At 41.2% G+C, this 23,055-nt stretch overlaps 1 protein-coding gene across 3 annotated transcripts in view; it reads left to right on the top strand.

The window, feature by feature from the left end:
* cd2ap (CD2-associated protein) overlaps window positions 1-22,788 on the top strand; it is a 75,202-nt gene extending 52,414 nt beyond the window's left edge. For all 3 annotated transcript variants that reach the window (XM_023974239.2, XM_023974238.2, XM_023974240.2), the window contains exons 13-19: window positions 7,297-7,441; window positions 8,565-8,674; window positions 12,649-12,764; window positions 13,339-13,422; window positions 14,931-15,172; window positions 15,557-15,620; window positions 18,312-22,788. In XM_023974239.2, the coding sequence (XP_023830007.1) occupies window positions 7,297-7,441; window positions 8,565-8,674; window positions 12,649-12,764; window positions 13,339-13,422; window positions 14,931-15,172; window positions 15,557-15,620; window positions 18,312-18,353 (803 nt within the window). In that variant the 3' untranslated portion in view covers window positions 18,354-22,788. The remainder of the gene's footprint in view (window positions 1-7,296; window positions 7,442-8,564; window positions 8,675-12,648; window positions 12,765-13,338; window positions 13,423-14,930; window positions 15,173-15,556; window positions 15,621-18,311) is intronic.
* The last annotated feature ends 267 nt before the right edge of the window (window positions 22,789-23,055 follow it).

Below are 23,055 nucleotides of genomic sequence, written 5' to 3'. Positions count from 1 at the left end.
TTCTAGTCTGGGCTCTGGCTGGGCCACTCAAGGACATTCAGAGATTTGTCCCGAAGCCACTCCTGCATTGTCTTGGCTGTGTGATTAGGGTCGTTGTCCTGTCAGTAGGTGAACCTTCGCCCCAGTCTGAGGTCCTGAGAACTCTGGAGCAGGTTTTCATCAAGGATCTCTCTGTACTTTGCTCCGTTCATCTTTGCCTCGATCCTGACTAGTCTCCCAGTCCCTGCCTTTGAAAAACATCCCCACAGCATGATGCTGCCACCGCCATGCTTCACAGTAGGGATGGTGCCAGGTTTCCTCCAGATGTGACGCTTGGCATTCAGGCCAAAGACTTCAATCTTGGTTTCATCAGAACAGAGAATCTTGTTTCTCATGGTCTGAGAGTCTTTAGGTGTCTTTTGTCCAATCAATTGAATTTACCACGGGTGGACTCCAATAAAGTTGGAGAAACATCAAGGATGATCAATGGAAACAGGATGCATCTGAGCTGCGTTTCGAGTCATATAGCAAAGGATCAGAATACATGTAAATAAGGCATTTAATTTTTTTATTTTTAATACATTTGCATAAAATTCCTAACCTGTTTTCGCTTTGTCATTATGGGGTATTTTGTGTAGATTGCTGAGGATCTGTATTTTATCCATTTTAGAGTAAGGCTGTAACGTAACAAAATGTGGAAAAAGTAAAGGGGTCTGAATACTTTCCGAAGGCACTGTATGGGCTATCTTTCTAATCTGTTTTTATAAATGTACAATGAGCATATAAAGACACGTTTACTTGTGTGTGTGTATATAAGGAATTGGCAACGCGTTCTCATTCTGAGAAATAAGCACCTTATCCAGGTAGGCCGCTTGATTTCAATATCTTAGTGAACAGGCTGTTGTTCAAACAGTTGGAGACTGACAGGAGGGTGTATTCATTGTTAGCAAGCAAATAGATCCAAGTTGGCTAGACTTTAAATATAACGATTAGCTGGTTACTCACTACCAGGTGGGCTTGTTTTCTAAATTGCCTGCTTCCAGAAGTTGGTCATTTAGTGGATGTGCATTGTGCATATTTTTGGTTAAATTTGTAACAAATTATGTTTTTTTTTACCTTTAATTGTGCAACTGAGCTTATTTAGAGAGAACGTGAAAATAAAAAAAATCTAGATATATTTTGTGAATCGCCCATAAGTTTGAAAAGACTCGTGATGTGATTCTTAGGCCATATCGCTCAGCCATAATCCCTGTTGGTTTCAGAACAGTCAGCTGCAGCCCATCGTCTGGTAATTTAATGTGAATTGTGTCACTGACGCTGTTGCTCTACAGCAATGTGCTACTTTTCCAGCATGTTTTATGAACAGGCAATCAGCTTCCTGACCAATGTCTCTGGGATGTTCATGTTTACAATTAACACACACTTCTTCCAGGGGACTAATCAAATAAATCAACTCGATTGGGCCTAATCTATGATTTGAGAGAGGGGAAGCGAAAGGGAACACTGATTTGCATAAGAAGGCTGGAGAGGTTGTTAACAATTGTCAGACGTAAGGTTGGACAAAGTGTTTGTTGTGAGTGTGCTGTTAACACGGTGATTAAGTTGTCTCTGTAATTAGTCACTTATTATAAGAAACAAGGAGGTGGATCTATCTGCTGAAGACATATCACAGGCCTGTCTTCTGACTTTTGTGTGTGTGTTTTCAGGCCCTTTTTGTATACTCAGTCTCTGCAACACTTTTACGTAATTCAATGGTGAATCAATCAATTGTGAATCCATCGTGATTCAATATTACTTCCAGAATTTTTGTGGACAAGCAAACTTCCATCATATGTTAAGGATGTCTCGAGGTTCTGCTCACCTGAGTTAGAATACCTCATGATAAGATGTAGACCACACTATTTCTGTAGTGTGATATAGGACATCCCCAATCAATTGGATGAGTCACTTATGTAGGTGGATGGAAATGATCCAAACATTTAGTTTGTATATAGTAATAATAAACTACACATCAATCTTACTCCATTATGCTGTGACTGCTTTAGGCCCATAATCGTATCCAGTGGGTATAGCCAAGGTTGCTAGCCTTGCGCCACCACTCGGAATACTATAAGATGCACGTGTCTAGGTTAACCGTTTTGCAATTATTAAGAGGCTAAGCAACAAGGAGCTAATATCTTGCAATCGATGTCTTCGCATACAATTATTGAGTAAACTTTAGCTCAGAGATGCACAGTTAGAGAACAAGCATATATGCTATGTAAATTGTGAATTCAATTTACCATTAGACATTTTACCAAATAATTCAAGGAATATTATTCAAATGTGAGGACTACAGTTCGTATCCATTTAAAAGTAATGCGATGTTTTACAGTAACACAATACGAATACAATAAAAAAAACAGTACATACCAGAAATCTTCACTATAAAAAGAAGAAAAAACTATTTCACCTGTATGACATACAAACGATCATAGCGTCATTGGTAAACCGATCTCCTGATGTACAATGTTTAAACCCAGCTTTTATTCTTACAAAAGCGCCAAATCCCAGTATCTCCCATCGTCTAATTAACATCACTTTGCATGACCAAAAACATTCAAACAAAGTCATTAACTTCACACGCATTCTCTAATCTAATCACCACACCTCAACACTGTATGATACAGTAAGAACACACCCCTGTATCGCTCCTCTTTGAACTATCCGCCTTCCGATGAACAGAATAACACAATTTCTCTGTATCGCTCAATCCAGAGCACTTGCAGTACAATGAAGCATATCAACATTCAGAACTATTTCTGAACACTTGAAACAATCCAAACATGGCAATTAAATTCACACAGTAATATTCATTTTGCCAATTAAAGTTTTTTCATCAGTTTCCCCACCTTTCCTGGCGTAAGTGACCCCAGGACTTCAGTGAGAATGTCTCTTCCTCTAAATTGCCACAGATAAGGTGTTTGACCCCTGTGGTAGCCCACAGATGGTATGTCATTAAACAATGCCATGAATTGGGATTGAGTCATCACGCTGGGCCTCGGCCCCAGCCAGTCACCAGGTGTGAGTATCACCTTCTCTCATTCTTCCACTACATTACCAAGAGAATTTATCTATATTTTTCGTAGCTGTCTATTTACCAGCACAAACTGATGCTGGCACTAATACCGCACTCAACGAGCTATATAGGGCCATAAGCAAACAAGGAAATGCTCACCCGGAGGCGGTGCTCATAGTCGCCAGTGATTTTAATGCAGGAAACTGAAATCCGTTTTATCTCATTTCTACCAACATGTTACTGTAGGCTTAGCCCTCGTTTATGTGCTCTCTGTCACCTGGAGCTGCATGGCAAATGGTGCAGGAACACAAAGAAAGCACAAAGAACAATGCCCAAGGATTAGTCAGCCCTAACATTCACAAGGCCTAACATTCCCAACATTCAAAAGGTCACAGGGCCAGACGGATTACCAGGTTGCATACTCAGAGCGTGCGCTGGCAAGTGTCTTCGAAGTGTCTTCTCTTCGTTGACCCAATCTGTAATACCTATGTTTCAAGCTGACCACGATAATCACTGTGCCCAAGAACACCAAAATAACCTGTCTAAATGACTCGCCCCGTAGCATTCACATCTGTAACCATGAACTGCTTTGAAAGGCTGTTCATGTCTCCCATCAACACCATCATCCCAGTCACCCTGGACCCACTCCAATTCGCATACCACCCCAACAGATCCACAGATGATGCAATCTCTATTGCACCACACTGCCCTTTCCCACCTGGACAAAAGGAACACCTATGTGAGAATGCTGTTTATTGACTAGAACTCAGCGTTCAACACCATAGTACCCTCCAAGCTCATTACTAAGCTAAGGACCCTGGGATTAAACACCTCCCTCTGCAACTAAATCCTGGACTTCCTGACTGGCAGCCCCAGGTGGTGATGGTAGGCAACAACACATCCGCCACGCTGATCCTCAACATGGGGCCCCCTCGTACTTAGTCCCCTCCTGTACTCCCTGTTCACCCATGACAATGAGAATGCCTATAGGGAGGAGGTCAGAGACCTGACCTCCCACTCAACGTCAGCAAGACAAAGGAGCTGATCGTGGACTACAGGAAACATAGGGCAGAGGAATTATCATGGTCCTTACACAACAACACAGTTGTGAGGAGGGCACACCAATGCTTCTTCCCCCACAGGAGGCCGAAAAGATTTGGTATGGGCCCTCCGATCCTCAAAACGTTCTACAGCTTCTCCATTGAGAGCATCTTGACTGGCTGCATCACCACTTGGTATGGCAACTGCTTGGCATCTATCTGCAAGGCGCTACAGAGGGTGGTGTGTTCCGCCCAGTACATCACTGGGACTGAGCTCCCTGCCATTCAGGACCTCTATACCAGGCGGTGTAAGAATAAGGCCTTAAAAACTCCAGTCACCGAAGTCATAGAATGTACTCTCTGCTACCGCACGGCAAGCGGTACCTATGCACCAAGTCTGGAACCAACAGGACCATGCACAGCTTCTACCCCCACGCCATAAGACCGCTAAACAGTTAGTTCTGGTAGCTATTGGTTAACTATATGCATTGACCCTTTTGGCACTTATTTTTTTACTCATTGCATACGCTGCTGTTACTGTTTATTATCTATCCTGTTGCCTAAGTCACTTTATCCCTACCTATATTGTACATATCTACCTCCAATTACTTCATACCCCTGCACATCGACTCGGTACTGGTACCCTGTGTATATAGCCAAGTTATCATTACTCATTGTGTATTTCTTTCTTTTTTTTATTTTTCTATTATTTCTCTATTTTCTTTCTCTCTGCATTGTTGGGATGGGTCCTAAGTAAGCATTTCACTGTTAATCTACACCTGTTTACGAAGCATGTGACAAATACAAGTTACATAAAATGTAATTGTATTTGAATACTTAATGTTATAATCAGTCATGCAGTATGTAATTACCCATCAATAGCAACATTTCATAGCTCATGGGGTTAAGGTGCTATCAATGAATTAGTTCCGGAACTGTCAGCTTGTGTGTGCAGATGTATCTCAACCTCGAGACAGGCTTGAATCATGTTGGACCGCCGTGCTAACGGCACATTATGTGAGTCCAGAAAACCAGAAGCCTAATATACACTGAACAAAAATATAAACGTAACATGTAACATTTTGGTTCAATGTTTCATGAGCTGAAATAAAATATCCCCGAAATGTTCCAAATGCATTACACTCAAACTTTTGTGCACACATTTGTTTACATCCCTGTTTTATTGAGCATTTCTTCTTTGCCAAGTTGTGGCATATGTAGAAGCTGATTTTAAACAGCATGATCATTACACACGTGCACCTTGTGCTGGGGACAATATAAAGGCCTCTCTAAAATGTGCAGTTTTGTCACACAACATAATTCCATGGATGTCTCAAGTTTTAAGGGAGTGTGCAATTGGCATGCTGACTGCAGGAATGTCCACCAGCGCTGTTACAGATAATGAAATGTTAATTTCTCTACCATAAGCCGCCTCCAACGGTGTTTTAGAGAATTTTACAGTACTTCCAACCGGCCTCACAACCGCAGAACACATGTATGGTTTGCTGATGTCAACGTTGTGAACAGAGTGCCCCATGGTGAAGTACAGATACCGTGATGAAATCCTGAGGCCCATTGTCGTGCCATTAATCCGCCACCATCACCTCATGTTTCCGCATTATAATGCACGGCCCAATGTCGCAAGGATCTGTACACAATTCCTGGAAGCTGAAAATGTCTCGCCTGCACACTCACCAGACATGTCACCCATTGAGCATGTTTGGGATGCTCTGGATCGACGTGTACGACAGCGCGTTCCAGTTTCCCGCCCATATCCAGCAACTTCGCACAGCCATTGAAGAGCAGTAGGACAACATTCTACAGGCCACAATAAACAGCCTGATGTCAAGAAGATGTGTCGCACTGCATGAGGCAAATGGTGGTCACACCAGAATCTGACGGGTTTTCTGATCCAAGCCCATACTTTTATTTTATTTTTTATGTACAGTATCTGTGACCAACAGATCCGTTTCTGTATTCCCAGTCATGTGAAATCCATAGATTAGGGCCTAATGAATTTATTTCAATTGATTTGATTTCCTTATTTGAACTGAAACTCAGTAAAACCTTTGAAATTGTAGCATGTTGTGTTTATTTTTGTTCAGTATATATTTAGCAATTAAAACTTCTAATTTATATGTCCTGTACTTTATTTTTACTTAGTAACTCTGGATAAAAGTGTCAGGTAATTAACAAAAATATACATTTAGCCTAAGTGTTTAGCTTTTTATGAGTTTAATGTAAGTTTTCTTTTAGTTTCATCCTAAAGTTCCCTTTGCTTTTTATATCTATCGTAGCTCCAGGGTTTTAGTCTGATATTGGATGAGTTAACGGATGTTATTGGGAGTCTCATAGGGCGGCGCACTATTGGCCCAGCGTCATCCGGGTTTGGCCGGGGTAGGCCGTCATTGTAAATAAGAATTTGTTCTTAACTGACTTGCCTAGTTAAAGGTAAAATACATTTTTTTAAATGTACATGTAGCGTTATGTCATCAGGGTAAATGGAGGGACAATGTGACAGTGAGCGGACGGCTACTGCATGTTTTTTCTTCCAGGCAATCCATTGTGACAGGCCTTTATTAGCAGTGCTTTAGCCTAGATTATGTGTCTGTTTTTGGCTTACCTCTGGGCTTCTTGCACATTTGCCCATTTCATGCACGAAGGCGCTTTGGTATTAACGTGAAGTGCTGCACTTACACACATTCACTGTACGCTACAGAAGTGATGTCACTGGCAGTCCTCAGGGTGGCTGAAAAGCTTTCCTTCGCCCTGGCACTAACCCCTTTCAAAGGATGACTTCAGGGACAGGGTGACACTTCCCTTCTCTCTAGGCCTCGATTAGCTAAAAGAAACACCTTGCTGTTTTACACTTGTTCCTGCTTTGCATATCTTATCGCTCTCTATCCATATGAATAATTTGTCACAGCGTTGTTTGTTTATTTCTCTGTCAGGAATGAAGCATTTCCCTAATGAGATTAGGGGTTGTCTATTTTAATATTTCAGTGGAATATCCCTGGGAATAGTTGATGCTTACATGTCCTGGCAGCCGAGAATGAAGAATGAATGTGCCTAAAACAACCAGGACCTCGTGCAACCTCCATGATCTTGAAATGTGTACAGTGCATACAATGTGAAATATTTTATCACAATGATCATTCTGACTCTGTCTCTCTCTCTGTCTCTTTCTCTCTCTGTGTGTGTGTTTGTGTGTGTGTGAAGGTGACAAGACGGATCAAAAACTGTCAAAGCCTACTGCCCCTCTGGTCCCGCCCAAGAAACCTGTACCCCCGCCAGGCAAGGGTAAACCAGGCGTCCTCCCCCCAAAACGTCCAGACAAGCCTCTCGCACCCTCCCTAGGGGCCAAGTAAGCCTCCCATCCTTCTACCGTCCCCCTGTTCTTCCAGCTTTCCCTTTGTTCATATTGGATATTCACTTGAGGAAGGACAACATTGTGCTGTAGTAGGTTTTATTGGCAAATTCGCAGTCATAGACTTAAGTTGTACACCAATTTACAATCCTAATAATACAATAGTAAAATCCTAAACTAGCATAAACATTTAATATGATACCATTTAAAATATGCAATGTATACAAAGCAACAATAGCAAGGTTTGGAGTGACCGCTTTATAAAATACAAGAGTTATGTAGGCATTTCTTAGGCATCTGGGCTGAATGGTGTGTGTGTGTGTGTGCAGGTTGATCAGTTTAGGGAAGTATGGGATGGGAGAGTTCTGATAGCAGCTTGTCTGTGTCATGGGAGAGTTCTGATAGCAGCTTGTCTGTGTCATGGGAGAGTTCTGATAGCAGCTTGTCTGTGTCATGGGAGAGTTCTGATAGCAGCTTGTCTGGGTCATGGGAGTGTTCAGTTTGTGGATGTTGTGGGTTACGTCCAGTGACCTGCTGTCTGGTTGGGGGGGGCCAGTCTGCAAACTGGGAGCTCTGCCGAGATTTAGCAAATGTCAGGCAGATCTGCTTCCATCAGTTCTCCCGGGACATGATTCCTAAGGTTTCATGGGCTTCCCCATAGCTGGTGTACGACTCGCCCAGAATTATTCTGCACGCTCCCTTCTGGACCCGCTCCAGCTGAGCAGTCAGGGTTTGAGTGAGGCCAGGGTGCCAGGCAGGTACCGTATACTCTAGAAACTAGTCTAACGTATACGATGTCGATGGATAGTAGGTCTGCTGTGGTAGTATAGATGCATTTGAGGAGGAACAGCTTCAAACTACAACAATATTAATAACCAGTATATTTAGTTTGTCAGGCATTTGTTTATGGCTTCGAAATGATTGCATTCACGCTGAAAATATCTTTCCTGTTTTGGTATTTAAGTCTCAATGTGTATGTACCACAAAGGCCTTTGAAATCCAGTTGCATTCCTAACATAATGTACCTATAACTCCAGCCATCAGGATTGTATTACTGCCACTACTGTTTACAGCTCTAGTAATGTTTTGCTACTGTTATTGTTGTTATCCCCCTCTACAGGCACAATGGAGAGGTGCCTTCCACACTTCCAAAGTCTGACTTTGAGCCAACGTTACCCAGCAAACCAAAAACGCTGTCGGGTGACTGGGGGGACAAAGCCCTTGACATGGGTATGTATGGCTCCACATTTTATTTTGAAGAAATTCCTAGCAGTAAAACCTTTATAACAAGGCATGCAATGAAACGTTCATAAGGGGTCCGATAATATATATATATATATATATATATATATATTCACAATTTATACAGCTCCGTGACATCATTATTAGTTATGCTCAGCTTACTCCAAACGCAGGATCACGTTTCATCTATAAAACCATATATACTCTTCCAGCTTATTAGGTTGAATATTTCTTTATGTGTAAAACCTCCTGAGTGGCGAAGCGGTCTAATGAGGCGACAGACACCCTCGTTCGAATCCAGGCTGTATCACAACCGGCCGTGATTGGAAGTCCCATAGGGCGTCACGCAATTGGCCCAGCGTCATCCGGGTTTGGCCTGTGTAGGCCGTCATTGTAAATAAGAATTTGCCTGTTTAAATTTTTTTAAATTATGAAATGCGTAAAACCAGTTAGTCTATATAGCTGTGGTAAAATAAAGTTCCTTTACACTCGTGGGATTTGGCCTATATTGATAGGGCTGCATTTAAATGTTTCGTACAGAAGAAATATGAAAATGCATAAGCATGGTGGCAATTAAAAGAGCACAGTTTGGAGGTTTCAATGACTCAAAGAAGAGTCACAAGGTGCTTTTTTTTAAACTCCTAGCTGTGCTGTTGAGGAACAAGAGCAAGCTCACGTGTAGTTTTGTTTGGAACACAAGCCTGCATCCCCGCCATCCACACAATTGCTGTTTTACGCAATCCTAGAACGGTCCATTTTAAATACTGATCTGGGTCAGGAGGGCATAATTTGAAAGCTTGTCACAATAGACACACACACGCTAATTGTGTTCAGAACATCCCAGGGTATGACGCGATGTCATCTTTTTAACTGTACATCGAACACAGTGATCATAAATGTTGACACTGTATATGACATGATATGGAGAATGGGAAGTGTACATTTGGACTCACAGGTGTTTGGCTTGCTTGTATGACATCAACTCTGTATTTATTTTAATCCTAAATGTCTCATCTTTCAAAATAGATTGAGTCCTCTTAATTTACAGCATTTCCCTGACAACACTTTTTTTTCCAAAAGTTGCCCAATTAATGGGAGGAAGGGGGGCAACTTGTCGCGTGTGGTGCTCAAGTTCAGAACGGCTGTCAGTCAAAACCCATACAGAGCTGTGAAGCGTAGAGCCAGAGCTCTGACATCATTTATAGCATATTACTGTACAGCCACTGTGTTCCAATTTAGACACTTATCAGTGCCCAGATCAGCCATTTTCAACCTACATACGGCTACGAGTGTAAAGGGCTACGTACTTTTGTTTTTCAAAAATAAAGAGCTTACTTCATTCATTTTACAGTTCAATACTTGCTTATAGACATTTCGGTAATGATGTTTTTTCTTCAGTGTGTGCAGACCTTATTGTTTCTGCATCCATTAGCAGTACCTACCTACAGTTATGACCCCAACGAGTTGTTTATGGCCCTCCACTATGTCACATTTAAAGTGTCTGTGTGCCTGTCCATGTGGAGTACCACCAATGACTGTATATCAATGGACAAAGCCATCGATCACGTGACACCATTCATGCTTATGTGAAGACGCAATAGTGCATTGAAGCCAAATGAAGTCGGTTGAGATGGCGTCTCATGGAGACATAACATGTGCGGTTTGAGCTACTCTGGGGAGTGATGTTGCAGGCTAGCTCAGTGCTGCTCCCTCTCATTGAGTAACCGAGGCAGACCGAGGTACTGCAGGGTGCCATTAGCAACTAAATTGTCCTTAACTACTTCTGTGTGCGATAATCAGTTCAAGGACATCTGGTGTATTAGAAACAATTATTGGGACCATGATTGTCTTCGAATTTATTTATTTTTTGCACGGAGATTGACCACAAGATTGCCATTTTTTCAATCACTAGAATGGGGGATGCTAACTGCCTGCAGTACCAGGGTCGGCCTTTAACTTCCGTGGCTTCAATGAGAGGGGGCAGTCATTCACTCCTGCGTACCACCAGCACCAGTTGTGTGTGTGTGTGTGTGTAGCATTCTGCAGTAGGTCCCTCCTGTGTTTTTAATTGAGTTTTGGGATGAGTTGCTCCTGGCTGATGGTGTTCTTGCTCCTGGCTGATGGTGTTCTTGCTCCTGGCTGATGGTGTTCTATCTCAACTGAGGATTAGTGCAGTAGATCCATATTGGAGTTGTGGATTACTCCTCTTGCCACAACAGGCTGTTGGAGTAATGTTCCCAAGAACAGGAAACACTGACCTAAAAAGAGGGGGATGAGCTGAAACCCCTTTTTAATAATTCAGATATTCATTTGTGGGCGACGACATGTTTACTGTTGCCTTTGTTCTTTTTTCTTTAAAGGTTGATTCGGGGACATTCTTTAAATTTTTTCCTTCCAACATTTAAAAAGTCCAGTATGCTTTTTGTGTCCATTAAGAGCTTAGTTTTTTACTAACATTATGCATATTTCATGTGTTTGGTTTGCCCTTTGACACATACCGGTAGATTCACACTGCATCACAGATGCAACAGGAGACATCCGTAAACTCTGAAACTAATTCAAAATCGACTGGTTTAATTTCAGCATCACGATTTCCTCTCTGAAGCAATTCAGGCCTACTGTAACACATGATCAAATGCTGTAAGATATATAGACAGCTTTGTCTGTAAAATCCCAAATTACTAAAATACTTAGTTTTTATTTTTAGAGTTTGTGTCGCTAATGTGTTGATTTAATCCTCTAAACCCATGGGTGAATAGGTTTTTGGATGATAGAGGGAGAGAGGAGGAGGATGGCGGGATAAAAGAGGATGAGAAAGAGGGATGGAGGTTGGCTATGTTTACATCACCTCTCATGTCATGCCAAGGACAATCACAAACAGGAATACACAAGAGAAAAGCTTTTAGGAAGAGATAAAGGGATGGAGATCGATCTAAGGGAAGACAAGGGAGTTTAGGCGAGGTGAGTTCTCAGAATCATGACATCATGGAGGTAGAAGTTCCCTGGGGAGTCGTGTCTGTGACCCACGCCGCTAAAAGCATCAAAGAGCTGCTAAAACCATAGGTCATTAGCCCCGTGGGATTAGGGTGTGAAAACAAACAGGGAAAAACACTCCTCCTCATTCTCCTTTATGTCAACTTGACTCCCCTGGGAGTTCTGCAATGTTAATAAAAGTCCTGCCTATAGTCTTTATATAGGACGTTAACACTTCATTTTAAGGGTACCTAATAATCCATTTATAAGGCATTCATAAAAAATACAAAAAATGAATCATTACTCCCGCATTTGTTATTGTTACTAAGCTAGTTATTCTCACATTTGTGTATATTTCGTTAAACATTCTGCTTATTCTTTTACCGGGTATTGCTGGAATATCTACCAATGGCATGCCCATTTTTTGTGAGAAATTGCAGGTTACTCAAAACATTAAGTATTTATATAAATCGCTCTCACTTTAGGGACTGCAAAAATACTTTACTAATGATTACTAAATGGTTTATAAGTGTGGGAGTAATGATTAATAAATGGTGATCACACAATTTTATAAATACCTTAAATGGTTTATTATGTGTTACCCGTAGGACTATATAGTGCTTAATGTTTTTCTCAAAGATTGTCATACTGTGTGGCAGTTTCAGTGTGTACAATTCTCCATGAAATCTTAACAATGAAATGTGATTACAGCCCCATTCCTTAGTTGGTCTTCTTCCCAGAACTGTGTCTCTTCAGATGAAAAACCTGTGTGTTCTTGTATTTCTCATTGAAAGGAAAACACAAGGCGATAGAATGACAACTACTGTTCAATGGTTTTGGTTGCAGCGTCTTATTTCTATCCAGTTCTTTGTTCCATTTCATGAAAAGCCGATGATCTTTCTGCTGTCTGCATTTGTAAAGAAAAGTGCTGTTATTTACTTTTCTCTTTACGCCTCTCCCTCTGTATCTGTCTCGGTATGTCTCTGAAGACCTGATGAGCTTTGATGATCTGTCGTCTACCTCTGAGAAGCTGTCTCACCCCACCGCTAACAGACCAAAGATGGCTGGCAAGAGGCTTCCTGCTCAGTTTGGAGGAGGCCACTCTGTGAGTACACAGACATACCAACACGCTGCTGAGGACACAACTCTGCACACAGACATACCAACACGCTGCTGAGGACACAACTCTGCACACAGACATACCAACACGCTGCTGAGGACACAACTCTGCACACAGACTTGCAAAACCACACACGTTAATCTCGCTCCATACATTACGTTTACACATCAAATTCCTCTCAAAAACACATTTGGCTTGCGGGCCCTATCTGAACAGCAAATGTACATCACCCCATTCCATACACAGATATCGCACCTTATCTGAACCTCATGATGGGTCGGGGGAGTTGACGTGAGATTGGGATCAGGTTGCTACATGTCCACTTGAAAAGACATCAGACATTTGAGAACAGAATAGCAGACATTTGAGTTGCATGAAGGCCTGAGAGGAGAGCTGTCAGGTCGCTCTGATTTGTCTGAGATTGACTGAGTTCCATGAAGAGTAATGTGAAAGCCTTCCATTAGAAACAGATTAACAAGCCTGTGAGTCTGCCTGTGAGAATGTCTGGCAAGGTGTGTCAACTACTGAGCAGACCTGTTTTGTATTTTTGTCTTCTCAGCCAAACAAGGACATCAGCGTGGAGAAAACCTTCAAGTTTGACGAAGAGGACCGCCCCAAGCCAAAGTTGATAGACGCAAGAAAGGTAACAATGACATTGACGTGTCTGATTGCATTGGTTAGTGTCTAACCTGTATTGAACTTGTATGTGTGGTACACCAACCTCATTCCAGAACAACTATTTTGTATGTATGGCAATAAAGTTTTCTGAGTCTGAATCAATGGCCCAAATGCACATTAGATCTATTTCTACCCCTATACAAATCATCCCAAATGGATGCTATTGCTGCAAATTAGTCACTTCAGCCAATATTTGCACTCAGCAAGGAATTAATATAGACGATACAACACCCCAAAAAGAACAGAAAATATATGTCTCAGTTCAGAAACTGAGTCAGGTTTGTCTATAGATATTAACTAATACATCCTCGGAAAACTGCAACCGTCTTGTGATCTTCTGTTAAATCATAGAGACCTCTCTCAGTTCCTCTGGGCAATCCCTCACTAATAGGCGCCGTCCTCCTGCCAGGTTGTTTTCCTCCTGGCATCCCTCTCGCCGTCCCTCCCTCCCTCCCTCTGTATGTAAGCCACCCTTTTACTGTATGAAAGCCCTCTTATCTTGATGAACCCTGATCCCACCGGCTCCAGTACAGCACAGTCGCAAGCCTCTGGCATTAAGCTCCCTGAGGTCACACAAGATGTACGTACACATACGTCCAGTTAATAATTCACACGCATGCAGTCACACGCACTCACGCAGATATTCACATGCATTCACAAAATAATGCTCTTTTGCAATCCAACAAATCCACTCAGGCCCAGTGTAAGGCCGGTTTTAGTCACACTGGGAGACGGTGCTAGTTGTCCTACAGAGGCCAAACGGAGGGCATCCTCATGTTTCTAATGAAAACTTCATGTCCATCCTCGTGTGTATCTTGTTAGCGTTTCCTCAGATGCCCAGTGGGGGAGTAAAGCGGACATGCACCTCACGCTGACTCTGTGTGGGCAGGCCAGTGCCACTGGAGGCCCTCTCAAAGCACCCACCAGACTCTGCGGTCACCAGCTGTTTACCTGTACCACTTAAATCGAGTGACTAATCCCTGCGCATCAAGCCCCATAACTGTGGGTTACAAAGTTCTATAGGTTGAATTAAAGATACCCTTTGGCTCCTTGGACATTTAAATCCTTTAAAATTAGATGTTGACCCTCTCGGCAGAGGAAAATAAGGAAATGAATGAAAACTATATCCTGAGGTGATGGGAGGCAGGAGAACACAATATTAAAGTACCCCTGACATAACTTCAGAGGGAGAAACAGGGGATCAGTTGTGTTCAATCCAAATGAAATAGCCTTCCACAGCTACAGTACGAACTGAATGCTCTGCAACAGTGTTTCAAATGGCTACTGTAGCTCCCTCCTAGCAGTCATGGCTGGTCGCTGAAGACTACTTACGGTATGTTACGACCAGAAGAATTGACTTGATTAATTTTGAACAAAGAAACACTGACTTCATTCGTTAGTCAAAAGCATTCAGAATGGAGGTCACAGCCAGGACAAAAATATTTTTATACCATCTCTCTCCTTCTTCCGCAGCCATCCATGCCCAGCTCACACTCCCAATCTCCCGTCCCCGTCCCCAAGCCCAGCCCATCCCCGTCAGAGGGGCTCAAGCCCAGTGCGGCTTCGGCCCCTGGCCGCAGAAGCCCCAGCCCAGGCCCCAGCGCGGAGACCAAGCCCAAGGCAGAGCCAGAGGAGCGGAAGTCTGAGCTGCAGGACCTCAGAGGCCAAATGAAAGAACTGCTGCTGTCTGTGGAGCTCCTCAAGACCCAGCAAATGTAACTAACTACCATTTTCCTTAGATCTGGTATTGTTCAGTTCCTACTATTTACTCTGTACTCCTCAAATGAAGCGTTATGTTTTTGTTAAGATGTCCAAACAAATGTTGCCTTGTTTAGATGATAACGCTTCATTATAAAGCTAGCTACATAAATCAGTCAAAATTGTTCTTTGTGTACCCTTTTCAGAGCATTATTTTAGCTACTGTCCTATTTTTTTTTTGTGCCCTACGGCTTGTATATAGGCGAGTCACTGTTGGAGCTTGTGAGTGGAGCCTGTTCAGGCAGAGTAATGGTGATGTGATCTTATTGTTGATCAGATGCTAGCCTGTCATGTGTTCAATCTCTGAGGAGCCTTGTAAACATTCAGGCTTTGCTTTGCAGGAGAGAGATGGCAGAGCTGAGAAGCGAGCTGGATGAGGAGAGGTTGAAACGAGTGGCCCTGCAGGTAAGTTGATGACGGTATCCGTCTTTACATCGCAGCTTGTCAGGTCCAGTCAGCGGGTGCGAGGTGGGCTGGAAAGACAGAGGTTCATACACACTGTGGAATGCTTTATGTCCCTACTCAGCACTAGTAGGGCTGTGGAGGTCATGACATTTTGTCAGACGGTGATTGACAAGCAAATAACTGCCAGTCTTACGGTAATTGACCATTAATTTACATAAACACATTTAGCATCTCCTGGCTTCCACGCACAGCCTACCACTGATGCAGACCTTTTGGAACATCTACATTTCAAAAAGTCTAAAATCCATGTAATATAGCCTACACCATCACAATAAATCCAGTATTTATTTTTGACAGGTTTAAGGAAACATGATATGAAGAAAATGTAGTCTATATCAGAAGAACAGAATAGCATACTCCGAGTTGTCCTTATGTTAGGCCCCGGCTGTGGGCTGCACTAGTTCATTTAACAGACGACATTTGCTTTGAATTCCGTTGCGTTGTTTTATAGTATTTTATAGTATGAAGAATAAAATTGAACATAGCTGAATAAAATCAAAATTATATTTTCTCCAAACAATTTCTGAGGGAGTGTGCACATGCGGTTAACATAGAAACAGGTCCTCCTATATCCTTAATTTGGAGTTATTTATGCAACTTTATTTGATACAAAGTTGGGCTATATGTTTAGATGTTTAATACATTCTAAGGCTGCATGTTGCGACTAATGATGATTTGAGCTCTGCTTTGTTTCTTGCACAGGCTGCACACTTCATCAGTCTCTCATTCACAATTTGACAAGCACATGATAATGCCTAGAATTTCCGCTGCGGCAATGCACACTAAAAAATCCATGCCTTTTGCGGGCAATGGCCGTTGTGCCCTTGAGCTGAATATAATAATTATAATTCCCTTCTCCTGGCAGCCAATTGCCGTGCTCCGAAGCACTTCTCACTCACAATTCTTATTAGCCAATGCCTGTCACGTGATCGGGTCCTTCTCACAGGCATCTCAGCTCCGAAGTAGGCTACAAGAGAAGACAAACATATCGGGGACGCAGTTGCGTGCTTCCTTACCTAATTCTGAGGCGCATATTGAAGATGTTAGTAGAAATGTCCATCTTTTTGTCAGCCAACAAGATGAGGAGTTCTAACGAACAGCAAACGCAGTAGCCTGTCAATCTACTATTCCCCCATATTACAGAAGTTGACATTCTATTGTCCTTCTGTGCGAGATAAATATTCCAAACATAGTCTGGGACAGTTGTGGGATGCGATAGATCCCAAATTAATACAACCACTTGCATCAACAACAAAACATTTAAAGCAACAAAGCTGCTGCAACAGATCAGAACGTTTAGCTTAAAATGTTGGTGAACTATTAGGCTATTTCTTCACATTATAAGCGCAGCAATGCGTACACGGCAGTAGGCTATACGCAGGATTTGCCAGTTAGGCGGCTCTACATCGGTTGTAAATTGGATGAATCTGCTTAATTTTAAGAAGTTATTTGGCCACTTTAGTTGTGATACAAACCTTATCAAAACATATAGGCAGGCCTATGGGCTAGGCTACATGAGGTGTGCGACTATAATTTGAAAAAGTCGCAAATCAAATATATGATCTGTTTCTTGCCTTACTGCACGCAAGCTGGGCATCATTCACAAGTGATAGGCTAATGTTGTCCCACATCAGACTATTCTTAATTTAATCTTGCCTTTACATATACTAAATAATATATTTGTGAAATTAGTTTTGATTTAGAATGGACCGTTATCATGCACCTGTCTCAGAACAGGGGGAAAAATACATCTCATCTATGCACTTAAATAGCAAATTGAGGAGCTTTTTCATTTTAATGCTACCAGGAATACAATACGCCTGTTGCAAAGCAATGTGCTTAATATTAGGAAAGTTGATAAATACATATAGTAGGCCTAGCCTGTTTTCTCACGCAGTTGCATAGCCTATAGAAATGTTGCGCCACATGAGCTCATGGGCTCTCATGAATTGTTTTATTTAAATTTCATTGTCATGATTAGATTGACAACAGAGTGCTGAGTACTAGGCAGTTAGCAAGTTTGGTAGGCTACTAATGACTATCAGCAGCATCAGCACTTGGAGAAGCCTAGTTACCGTGACTAAACGGTCACGTGGAATTTGACTCGTGACCGCTGGTGTGGCGGTAATACAGTCACCACAACAACCCTAAGCACTACTCACGGAGTCGGACCCAGTATACCCCAACCTTGTCCATCCTCCCCAGTGGTAGCAGTGAGGGGAGGTAGGCCTGTGCAGACTCTCTCTCTCTGCCTCTCTCTCCTTTTGAATTCCATTTATGTCAGAGCTTTTCTCTGATGAATGCAATAGATTTTCATATGGTGTCTTATTTCTGCCGTTGTCAGTCAACCTACATATTAGTATTCAAATGACACTGAGCATGAAATGGCAGTGTGTTTTACACTTATATTGTAAATGGTATGGATGGGTTAAATTGGACCAAAAGTGGAAATAAGACTTTAATTTCATTCAAGATCTGATACCGACGTACCTCCCTGTGAGACTGTTAGCTATGATGTTATCAGAATTGCATCCGGTGCTGGTTTCCCATGAGAAATTAGTTAAAATGGTGTCTGTGTGTGTCTGTCTGTGTGTCTCTCTGTGTGTCTGTGTGTGTGTCTGTCTCTTTCAGATGGAGATAGAGAAATTAAAGAAGATGGTTCATTTGACGTGAAGTCTGACCCAATCAGCCTGGAACATCAGTCACCTATCGGTCTGTCTCTAAGTAGAAACAGGAAGGGGACGATGGCATTCCTATAATACTTTTAGTTATCATCAACCTATTCCACATTTGTAAGATTTACATTTTTGCACATATTAAGGTTTTCTAGTTCTAGAAAGGTGTAATTAAATACAGATGTATATGTTTTTTGTTACTTTTTTTTTTTTGCCAACACAAACGATCGAGGCCTTACTAACTACTGTGCTGGACTGGCAGTCTCTGCATTCTCTATGGGAATGTGTGAGGGTTGCTCTCAATACTACTGATTCTGTATAAAGCGATAGGGGATTCCTTTTTTTTTTTTTTTTTTAATGACTTGCAGGTAGTTGATTTTAAAGATGATTCTGATTTTCAGTTAAAGTATCCATATTAGCCTCCTTTAGATCATAATGAATTATATTGTGATATGTCCCTGTTGCTATAGCAGTGTTGTACTCCATTGCTATCGCATAAGGGATCATTTTCTTTGTTGGTTTTTTTATTCTAACATTCCTATCCAGGGTAACACTATTGTGCCTGTTAAACACATATTAAAGTGTTAATATTGGGAGATTACATTTATCAAACTGTTTAGACTTGCTGATGATATGTATTTGTAAGTTCTGACAATGTGCTTAGACATATAGAGGGTCCTTTTTTCTTTTAATTTTGTTCTTCTTGTAAAGTACATGTCACGTGGAACGGTTCTCTCAGAAAGAGAGTGACAGGTGTGTTATATAGATCATATATTTGGTACCATCAAATACAGCCAATAATAGCGCTACTTGAAAAGAGCACCAGTGGTTTATGAGATAAACCTAAATTTTATTTCACGCCACGGTCAGAATTGTGGCTTACTCATTGATTGTTGTTATCTTGCACCAACTCCTGTACGCCAAATTTCTCTGACCCCTCTTTTATGAACCATATGCAGCTCTCTAAATCTCTCTCTGTAAACAAAATCATGTGTGCTTTGAAGAGTGAGCAATCTCTTTCTAACCTCCCAGATGAGACCTGAAGTCCTGTATAGCAGTGACCTTTGTGTGTTTCCATGTTGTTCTGAATGGGTCTGGTTCACACGTCTTTATACTTGGACCAAGTAGAAATGTGGAGCATGGAGGCCAACTGAGCACATAGTCCAGTACACAGTATCTCTGCCATTTCTCATTACTGTAAGTGAGAGGCTGAATGGAAAGGCATTGGGGAAGAGATCTACTTGATACAGAAGGGTTAAGCTCTGCACTGTACCTATGCACAGCCAGCACCACTTTGTCAATGAAATGTACGTGATTGAACTCAACGAAGGACAAAGTGTTTTTGATGGGATGCGTTCAGTGTACCGGACAGACAAATCATAAAAGAAATTGCCTTTGATGAAAAGCATCTTTGAGGTTGTCGCTAGATTATGCAGCATTTTGTTGATTCCTAACGTGTTATTTACCCATCATGACCAGAAGGATGTTTGCCTCGACTCCAGATCATCCTGAACACTGTGGATGGCCTTCTTTCTCTGCATCCTTCTTCATATTCTTTTTTAGCAAGCGAATTATTTACATTTTTTTCTGTATGTGTGTGTATATATATATATATATATATATATAGTACCAGTCAAAAGTTTGAATTCACCTAGTCATTCAAGGGTTTTTCTTTATTTTTTATTATTTTCTACATTGTAGAATAATAGTGAATACATCAAAACTATGAAATAACACATATGGAATCATGTAGTAACCAAAAAAGTGTTAACCTCTCTAGGCTAGATGGGATGCTACCGTCCCACCTGACCAACATCCAGTGAAAGTGCAGGACGTCAAATTCAAACTACAGAATTGTAAATATTTAACATTCTTGAAAATACACATGCAATATGTCAAATTAAAGCTTGACTTCTTGTTAATCCAGCCACGGTGTCAGATTTCAAAAGGGCTTTACGGCGAAAGCAAACCATGCGATTATCTGAGGACAGCACCCCATCAAACAAACACAGACAATCATATTTCATCCCGCCAGGCGCGACACAAAACTCAGAAATAACGATATAATTCATGCCTTACCTTTTGAAGAGCTTCTTCTGTTGGCTCTCCAATATATGTCCCATAAACATCACAAATGGTCCTTTTGTTCGATTAATTCCGTTGTTATATCTCCAAAATGTTCATTTATTTGGAGCGTTTGATCCAGATAAACACCGGTTCCAACTCGCGCAACATGACTACAAAATATCTAATAAGTTACCTGTAATCTTTGTCCAAACATTTCAAACAACTTTCCTAATACAACTTTAGGTATTTTACGTAAATAATCAATCAAATTTAAGACAGGATAAACTGCGTTCAATAGCGGATAAAAACAGTGGAGCGAGCTTTCAGGTCACGCGCCCCAACCACAACAGTACACTAGACTCGACCCTCGTTCTGAACAGCCCAACTTCTTCATTTCTCAAAGGAAAAACATCAACCAATTTCTAAAGACTGTTGATATCCAGTGGAAGCGATAGGAACTGCAAGCAAGTGCCTTAGAAATCTAGATCACCATAGAAAACCCATTGAAAAGAGAGTGACCTCAAAAAAAAGAAATCCTGGATGGTTTGTCCTCGGGGTTTCGCCTGCCAAATAAGTTCTGTTATACACACAGACATCATTCAAACAGTTTTAGAAACTTCAGGGTGTTTTCTATCCAAATGCATAATATGCGCAAACCAGATGGGATGGCGTATCACTGCAGAATGCTGTGGTAGCCATTCTGGTTAAGTGTGCCTTGAATTCTAAATATATCACAGACTGTGTCCCAGCAAGCACCATCACACCACCACCTCCATGCTTCACGGTGGGAACCAGATATGCAGAGATCATCTGTTCACCTACTCTGCGTCTCACAAAGACACGGCGGTTGGAACCAACAATCTCAAATATGGACTCATCAGATTTCTACCGGTCTAATGTCCATTGCTTGTGTTTTTTGGCCCAATCAAGTCTCTTCTTCTTATTGGTGTCCTTTAGTAGTGGTTTCTTTGCAGCAATTCGACCATGGATGCCTGATTCACTCGGTCTCCTCTGCACAAGTGATGTTGAAATGTGTCTGTTCTTGAACTCTGTGACGCATTTATTTGGGCTGCAATTTCTAAGGCTGGTAACTCTCATGAACCTCTCCTCTGCAGCAGAGGTAACTCTGGGTCTTCCTTTCCTGTGGTGGTCCTCATGAGAGCCAGTTTCATCATAGCGCTTGATGGTTTTTGAGACTGCACATTTTTCAAAGTTCTTGAAATTTGCTGTATTGACTGACCTTCATGTCTTAAAGTAATGATGGACTTTCGTTTCTCTTTCCTTATTTGAGCTGTTCTTGCCATAATATGAACTTGGCCTTTTACCAAATAGGGCTGTCTTCGGTTTACCACCCCTACCTTGTCACAATACAACTGATTGGCTCAAACGCATTAAGAAGGAAAGAAATTCCACAAATTAACTTTTTACAAGGCATGCCTGTTAATTGAAATGCTTTCCAGGTGACTACCTCATGAAGCTGATTGAGAGAACCAAGGCAAAGGGTGGCTACTTTGAAGAATCTCAAATATAAAATATATTATGAGTTGTTTAACACTTTTTTGGTTACTACATGATTCCATATGTGTTATTTCATCGTTTTGATGTATTCACTATTATTCTACAATGTAGAAAATAGTAAAAATAATGAAAAACCATTCAATGAGCAGGCGGTGTCCAAACCTTTTGACTGGTACTATATCTATATATATATATATATATATATATATATATATATATATATATAATCTCACACACACACACACACACACACACACTGATCTCACAAAATGGGAAATTATTGTTATTCCTCCTTCACATGAGTACACCAAGTCGTGTACTATCCTCAGGCTTAGAATCGTATCCCTTAAAAGAAAGCATTCCTGATCAGGGACTGTGCTTGCACGTGTTTGTGTATGCATGAAAGGAAACCTGAAAGCCTGTGTATGTATCTGTGATGTTGGGTTTGGGGTTTGTCCTAAGTGTGTTTGGCCTTGTTGACTGGTCCGGGTAAAATAAAGGGCAAGATTACACATTGATCCCTAAAGCAATAATATCTTTCTCTTTTCCATCCCTCAATGTTTCTCATGCTACATTCTAAGTTGAGCTTGAGCAAAGAGTTAATCATGCAACAAACAAAAAAAGTATATATATATATATATATATATATATATATATATATATATATATGAAAAAGCTATCCATATAACTGTCATTCAGCTTAATACTGTACATTCAATTATTTGATGCAAAGAAAATAGGAATTATGTGCACATTTAACATCTGTTCAAGTTATCTTGTTTACATGTGCTGTAAAATTGCATGAACTGAGATTCTTCCAAAATGAATAAATATAATCTTTATTTACACTCATGAGTACCAGGTTATTTTATGTGATATTGTCCACTAGTTGGCCTCTATCTTGTCTTTTCTCTCCAACACTAGAGGTGGGTACACTATACCCTCATGGGGAGTCCTTTTCATGGCTTGGTAAGCGAGAGAAAATATTTACTCATCAGTAAATGGAGGCAGAGTAAGAAGACTGACACACTGAATTGATTGGTCCACAACTTATTATAACGAGGGAGTCTATCGGATGAATCAGGGCTGACTGATAACATTTTGATTTGATTTGA

This window comes from Salvelinus sp. IW2-2015, linkage group LG28 (genome assembly GCF_002910315.2).
Source record: "Salvelinus sp. IW2-2015 linkage group LG28, ASM291031v2, whole genome shotgun sequence".
Classification (NCBI taxonomy): Eukaryota; Metazoa; Chordata; class Actinopteri; order Salmoniformes; family Salmonidae; genus Salvelinus; species Salvelinus sp. IW2-2015.
This window is presented reverse-complemented; position numbering and strand designations above follow the sequence as displayed.